We start from the raw sequence: 8,243 nt of genomic DNA on the forward strand, positions 1-8,243 counted from the left end.
ACGCAAAAATGGGCAGTATAGTAAGTGCACCAGGCCTTGGAGTTGCATATCTGAAACACAACAATGCAGTAGCGTTTATGCGCTTCTTAATACAGTTATATAGATATAACTGTTCTTATAACTTCTTTCAATACTTTAATACTACTATTTATGCATTTTGCTAAGGTGCTACCCATCATTAAATCTTCAAAGCTTTATGAGGTTCCTTAGACTTAATGGAAGCACTTTCTTGAGAACAACCTATTAGACCTTATAGGCTCCAATTAAATCAACTTCTGCTGTGACGAGAATAATGACTATGTGACATGTGCCTATCATCGAAACAATGTCCAATTCTGTGAAAAAGAAGGCATACTTGCGATCTTATGGTGATATAATGTCTTGGGAACCATAACTCCAGTGAAATGGTAGGACAACAGAACTGTCAGTTTTGTCTAACAGTACTGGTGTGCACTTAGTCAAGCGATAGGACAGAGATGCAAAGAATCACATTCTTGCCAAGTGTCCAGCAATCAAACTGAAATATAACCTCTCTGTAGGTGAGGTTGATTTGTTAGGCAAGATGTGTTTCAGTTTTCATTCTGGCATTTGAGCAGAATGGTACTTATTGTACTTGTACATATTTTGGCATACTCTAAAGATAGAAGCTATTAGTGCATGCTTACTGCACAGAAGAAACATTCAGCAGTGAGGAAGGCCTTCTGTGCAATTCAGGAGTTTCTGAATGCACTAGCTACCAGCTTTAACCTGTTCCAAAAGTGCCTCTCTTGGGAGATCCTCCTCAGAGAATTCATTGCCCGTTATAAGAAAAAATATTTCTGTGGTTCTACGTGCCAAAACTACGATCTGATTACGAGGCACAATGTAGTGGGGGACTGCGGGTCATGAGAAAAGCAAAGATCTCAATTCACTTGGACGTGAGGTTGGATATGGCACTGAAAATTGGTGAATGTGGTATATATGCTCAACGTGGCCGCTGGTGGTTACACTTTCTTCTGTTCAAATTGACCCTTTACATCGAGAAAGACTGCAACTGCTTCTTTGGCATTCTATCAGAAATGTGGTAGCACTTAAGTGCAGTATCATAGAGCAGCCTGCAAATAAATGTCTGTGTTTGCCTAGCCTGACTGTTTATCTTTATATATTTAGTGCTCACTGTTGCATATATACAACACTGTGCATCACTCACACCAAATATAATTCTAATGTAATCATTAAACTCTGCCAACAAAAGTGTACTCTATGGTGTACTTTGTACGGCTCTGGGTGCGGTATCTTGAAAGGGCTCTGCAGACGGCTCATACCTTTGTGTGCGCTGTGTTCTTGCCACTCTTGCGTTGAAGCGATAGACCGCACGAAGGTCACTTCGCTCACTGCTGCTGCCGCGCTTGCAGCGCCTTGCAACGAGTGTCCGCACTAATCAAGTGTGTTGTGTTCACGTTTGCTTGTGCACATTGACACCATGCTTGTTAATGCAGTTAGTAAGTGAATGTTTCCAAGTTTATGCGTCCGATAAAACTACTATCCTTACTTCATATAGCTGTGTACTAATTTGCTGTCACAATTTATGCTTCGCCTTTCGGGCAAACCTGCAACTTCTTTAGTAATCATCACTATTTCTTTTGGTTTTATTGAAGGCGCACTAGTTAGTGGGGTGATAATGCAAGGTTCCTTACAGGCAGCCCCGCGCAGCTGCTAGGTTTAAGGTACACCAGGCACATACAGCTGGTCAATGCAGCTTAACTGTCAGAAGCCAGATCAGTATGCAAGAGAAAAGGAAACAGATTGAATTGTGCCCAGTCTTACTTTCCTCAGAATAAATTACTAGGAGAAAAACTAGTTTGAATAGCTTGCCATATACATTGCCAACTACTTTCAAGTGGTGCTGCATTCCTTCTGCAGCACATTTAGACATCCTGCACCTTTGACTCCGCACTATTGTTGCAGACTAGCACTGGCCATGCTACGCACAGCAACAAACACTGCATGCATATGTGCAGCACCCTGGCTGCCAAGGGCCCATGCCATCTTTGACATTAAATTTTTCTGCAGTGCTTATTTGTTAGCATGCAAAGTGTTTGACAGCTGTGCTTTCTCTACTGAAACAATTTCCTCCCTATGCGAAAGATGGGAGTCGGGAGGTGCCACCAACTGCAATTACCCCTACTCCCTAATATCTCACCACGAATTCTCTTCTTTCTACGCTGTAGTCAATGGGATTTTCCATTTCATGACACATACGGAACACACTTGTGTACACCTACCCTCTCCCTTCGGCATTCCTTTTTGCACCTTGCTAATGAAAAACTGATATACATGAAAACACCACTGTCCAGTCCAGCTCAGCATATTATATATTGTCGCCCGTGAAATGTCCAGACCACTATCAACCAAAATTACTCCAGAATGTAATACTTTAGTATGTTATTTTTGGCTACCATCCAAAATTTAGTACACAGGCATTTACACATTATCGATTGATTCCCTTTATTGAAACAGATGCCACTATGACCTCAGTGTGGGAGGAGGTAAAGGAAGAGAAAGAAAAAAGACAGCATGTACTGTCTCCAGACTATGAGCTACACCACGCACTTGAATATATATAGCATATACTATGCAATTATTCTCAATACATGCAAGCTTAACAGATGGTAACATGATCTTGGACTGTAGCGCAAAGTGACACGGACAGAGACTAGAAGCAGACAGGACGAGCGCTTAAGCGGTTTCACGCTTGAGCTTATCCAGAACAACAAATTAGTTTTTAGATCTGTGCTTAACATTCCAGGAGGAGCACGTCTGTTGGCACTATTCACCTAAGGCAAAGAAACCACTGCTTGAATTTTCTTCTTGTCATTCCAAACTTGTTAAACAGGGGATAGCATACTCAGCTCTTAAGTCTGCCATTGCTATGTCATGTCCACACAATATGCAACAAAGTTTTTCACAACAGATAGATAGGGTCGAAAAGGCTGGTTATCCTGTGCATTTATCACTAACCTGCTGAAAGCTTTCGAAATGGGTACAAAGCCCCGCTAAGAAACAAGAAAAACAGAAAAAGGAAAAAGGGTTTGCTGTGGTGCCCTATGTACATAGGTTATCCCATGGTTTACGGAACGTGGCCAATAGATATTACGTCAATACAGTTTTCTCGGCCCCCCGCAAATTGTCTATCATGTGCCCTATGATAAATAGGAAACTTGAACAAGGTGGCAAAAAAAGAAAACATGATTGCGGCATTAGACATGTGTCCCCTTTTGTGCCTTGTAACACTGGTATAGTTTATCAGATTCCACTTAATTGCAGGAAAACTTACATAGGACAGAGCGGCAGGTGCATTAATATTAGACTAAAAGAACACATATAATCACTTAACCCTAATGCTTCACATCTAGTGTCACAGTGTTTCAATTACAATTGTAAATCTTTGTTTGAAGACAAAAATGCCAAACCACACGGGAAATAATCGAGGCATTTCACATCAAAAGATTAGGAGAGACTTGAATTAGCCATGCATCTTTGTCTCTATTAGAATGTGGATTTCAGTATCTTCACAGCACCTGTGTTAATCTCAAATAGTGTCTTTTTTTTTTTTGGCTTTCCTACCTATTGATATGTTGAACTGATGTCTTTAGACCTTGTCATGTTCATATGCCGCGGTATTTGCAATCACCTATATATGTGTTGTCAGTTTCAATAAAAATTTAGTTGAGAGTTAGCGCTTGTCCAGTCTGCTTCTAGTCTCTGTCAGTGTCACTTCGCACTACAATCCAAGATCATGTTACCATACCAACTCACCCAACTTTGTCCTTTTGCTTAACAAATGGTGCCTGCTGCTTTTTCCCATGCCTCAACAGCCAAGTATTTTCGGAAATGTTATAGTATTAGGTTCTCGGTAGGACTAGTAAATCGAATTCTCAGACTATTCACGCATTTTTTTCCCTTAAATTTGTAGATCTGTTGACATCTACTTTGCTTCTTGTCACCCATTTTCCTCGTTTCTTCTTGAATCTTCCCACTGAACTGAGTGACTGACCAGAGGAATGTACAGTGTGGTCCACTGTTAAATGGAACACAAGTGTAGAGCATGTGCGAATTTTTCCCTCTGGCAGCTTTGGAACAGAGGACTTTGGATTGGTAGCCCTGGTGTGCATCTTTTTGCACACCTCTGCAGTGCATTGATATATCTGCAGCTAGAGCGCCAGCCATGTGAAAGCTGCACACTGTGCTTCTTACCATTCACTTTTTTTAATATAAAAAAAAAAGACACAAGGTGTTCCAACATTTAGCTGTTCTTTACAGGACCAATAGAGTGAAGGGTATAGTCGCAATAAAATTTATTTCAGACTAATAGCTCGCAGGCTAGCAAGAAAACGTGCTACTGGATTCTTCACATCAGCCTGTTAGTCCTTCAGGCATCCTTTCGTTTGACAATTAAAGGGCCAACGTTGTCACCACATTCTTCATTGTGTTTGTTGTGTGATCCATCACAATAAGGAAACTGAAAAGAAAAATAGAAATTTTTTTTCATGATATCAAAAATAAACTAGGCATTGACTAAACATGTAGACAGCCTGACACGATCTGCACAAATACACGACAGTGACAATTTTCTTACCAGCTACACAAGCTGTGCTCCAGTAAAAAAAAAAAAAATTTGATGCACAACGCACTATGGCCAAATGGTTTTAGTCATGCAATTGCTTACAAAGACACATTCTTTAAAATGTTGATTGTGCAGCAAAAACAATACAAACAAAAACAAAGTACAGGAGGGGAAGAGGAACAAAAAATCTATCTTTTATGACTACCTACTACCAAATTAACAGCTACTTTAGGAAAATGCACAGAACATTTGTGCGTTATGTTCTGTGCAAGTGAAAATAAGCTCCAAACTTGGGAAATGAGAAGTCAAACTCAACAATTTGGGATATTTTGCAAGAGGCACTAAAGAATGAACACCACGCAGATAACAAGCCTAGTCATAGTTAGCCTCATCCCCATTAGAGTACCTGTTACCAAATACAGAAATGCTAGTTCTGTATGAAGGTGCTAAAATAAAAGCACATGCTTCATACGTAATCCCAAAACCAAAGCACCCAAGAACATAATGATACCATCGGCACATAACACAAAGCATAAGCAGGAAGTGGGGCTGCTACTAGATAAAAAAAATTTAGCTAGACCAGTCTTGGACTTGTTGCAACATAAGGTATGATATACATTGTAAAAGCAAGTAATTCCTTTGTAGTTTTGTGCTGCTTTCTAATTAATGACAATTTTTTCTTTCATAGAACTTCATCCACATTATGATTTACAGAGAACTAATTTATTCCTTCATATTCACTTTTTTTCACGTAAGGGCTCGGCAGTTATGCAATCAACCAGCTTGGTTTTGAACAGATTCATTACACAATGTACCATCAGCACAAACTGTAATACAAGCTAAAGTGTAAACTAGAATATCTCTTTAATGCAATTTAAAGAATGCAACAACATGAACATGAATAAATGCACATCCAAGAAAATGTAAACTAGAACACATCATACATGCAATTTACTTGAATTTTCAATGCACAATTAATGTAAAGCTGGTCGCATGCCACAGCCCGAATACTTTGCATTTCCATATGGATCATATCAATACCGCAGGCACTGGCAACTGTGAAAATGTTAAGGTGCATTCTAGTTTGTTTAAGATTGTTTGCATATCTATTTACCCAAAAGTACACGCAATGATAAAAAAAAAAAGCCACTGTGGCATTTGGTAATGTCGTGAGCACTTGGCATGCCAGATAAAACCACAGCTGCCTTGGCAAATTTACGTTATGTAGTAAGCTACCATTTCAATTGTGAGGTGCTGCCAAACTCATTATGAAGCACATGGTTTTACTGTGACTAAACAGCATGCATTAGTTGGCGTAAGTGCATTGCGTCACCTACATACCTTCTTCGACTTCCAGCAACGACAGAATACAGCTTTGTTTCCAATGTCCTCGATGTCAACGGAATTAACAATCTTGGGGTTAGTCATGTCGATTTGCAAGTTAACACGTCCCTTTGCCTTGCCGTATGACCTATAGGCAAGGAAGGCAATGCCTAATGCAGCTGCCGTGCCAAGCCATGGCAAGTAGGGCAGGACGGACTCCTTAGTGCCTGTGAAAGTAAGAAAATGGATAACTAGAATTAAAAGGGCACACCACAGAGAAAACAAGCTGAGCTGTACTAGCGAATCCCGCTTCTACAATACCAAAAAGTCACTTTGACAGGAGGCTCGATAAGACAGAAAAGATGCACAAACCACCAAAGACTGTTTGCGACACCGCCTAGAAGTTGATGCACCAGCTCGGCGTACTCACCCACTCAAGTCTAGTCCATTTTTTTTTATCGATGAAGGGGCCAAGGACTGAACTTAGCAAGTTTCAAGAATTTTACTACATCACAATGGCTTACATACAAAAATATAATTTAAAACTGCATGGCATCACACGCTGGTATCGGTGCTGAGGTTTCAGCGCAAAACTTGGAAAAAGAAAAGAAGAAATGAGTTCCACCTTTTTTTTTTTTCTCTTTTAACAATCAACCTCCTGCTGCAAAATTAACAATAATGTTATGAAAGAATACTTTAGTCTAAACTGATAGCGTTTTTCTTTAGTGTCCCTTTAAAGCCTCAGTTTGCTGCACTGCCAGAATGGAGTGGCCATGAAAAATCAAGCTTTCACATTTAAACAGCTGACTACAGAGAGGAGCAGGCAAAATGCATGTGCAGTCTTTTTCGCATACAAGCATGTGAAACAAAGTAACTGCAGATAACTAGGACATACTCAAATTTCTGCTTGAATAATACGTACCATTAAATTCTCAAAAAGTCAAGTCATGCTGCTACATTTTTAAATGACAACTCGATTTTGAGCAGCAAAATTTGATTCGAATTTGCCCACGGAAGACAAAAAAAAAAAATGCGGGAGAGAAGCAGGAAGGTTGGCTTAAGGTAAAACTCCTCTCGCCTATTTCCAGAGCCAATTCTTGTGTTGTATTTCTTATTTGCTGAAGTGTATTGTAGAAAAATGGATCATTATAAAACGTACAAAACTCCCAAGCTTGCCTAATGGCGAAAATACGGTTGTAATATTGAACAGTGTTTTTAATTAATCAGGCCACCGTCAGCAATGTATGGCAAGTGGCAAAATTACTTTATGAATAGACTCGAAAACAAGGGTATGACCAAATCTGAATTTACATGGCGAACACGAGAGGAAATACGACGCGATTCCCCACAGCAGTGCAGTGATAAGATACGCCGTGCAGCCGCAGGCAAGGACTAAAGCAACAAAATGAGCACGCAGGCACAGGTGCTATTAGCTTAGGGCTCCGGCACAGCGTTGGAGGTCACGCAGGTGCTAATTTCTAGTTTCAGTTTGACTCCTGTGCATGAGCAGCCCCTCAATTCTGACCAATCTGCATGCATGTAACCAAGCCCCGGTCGCTACTTTCCATACGATCCTACAGCGATATACGAAAACTTGGCACGGCCTAGTTACTAGCTAGCTCGCAAGTTACATCAGGCTACAGTTTATTTGTGCCCGTGTGTTGACATGTGTGATCATAGAATGTGCGCGCACAGCTGAACTTTTGCATAATCATCAGCGGTCAGGGTGGCACCTAAATACCAATAATAACTTTCGTCTTGTTTTTCCGTGCCTAAGGGATAATTACGAACTTTAGTAAAGGTGCTTTAAGCTCATAGTTTGGTCACATACGAAAGCGAGACAGTCTCACCAGTCTTCTAGTAATCTCGGCGCGACATATAACTGCGTTAAAAAAACAACGAAAAACTATCGTGCCCAAACTACTTTTTTCACCTTGCCCACATAGCTCAATTCACGTAATGATCAAACGACGTTCACTCAAGGGAATACACTAAGGCATGCGCAACGAGATTAACGATGAGCGTATGTCTTTATAACGCAACAAGTTAACTAGATAATAAGTAGGTGCAGCCTTGAGCGAAATGCACCGAGTTAGTAGAGTGAAAAGGAACTTACTCATTTCACTTCAAGGAGTGTTAACTTCAAGATCAAGTGGAATGATAGGTGATATCAACGACGGTCACACTACAGCATGCTTCTCCAGGCAAAGTACGAGCCAAACGCTGAAGAACGGGCTCCGTTCGGTATTGGGCCACAACCTAAACCTCGTAACTCGTGCTAGCTGCTCGTGCAAGAAGAGGAGAGGTGAACGAT

At 40.5% G+C, this 8,243-nt stretch overlaps 1 protein-coding gene across 1 annotated transcript; it reads right to left on the minus strand.

Annotated features, from left to right (window-relative positions):
* Window positions 1–4,313: 4,313 nt before the first annotated feature.
* Window positions 4,314–8,205, minus strand: Cisd2 (CDGSH iron sulfur domain 2). The gene is made up of 3 exons (XM_075687064.1): window positions 8,046–8,205; window positions 5,948–6,156; window positions 4,314–4,501 (listed from the first exon to the last, which is right to left on the minus strand). Exons 1-3 carry the CDS (start codon window positions 8,047–8,049, stop codon window positions 4,412–4,414), a joined length of 303 nt encoding a protein of 100 aa, XP_075543179.1. The 5' UTR covers window positions 8,050–8,205; the 3' UTR covers window positions 4,314–4,411.
* Between the last annotated feature and the right edge of the window lie 38 nt (window positions 8,206–8,243).

Source organism: Dermacentor variabilis, chromosome 1, assembly GCF_050947875.1.
Source record: "Dermacentor variabilis isolate Ectoservices chromosome 1, ASM5094787v1, whole genome shotgun sequence".
NCBI lineage: Eukaryota > Metazoa > Arthropoda > Arachnida > Ixodida > Ixodidae > Dermacentor > Dermacentor variabilis.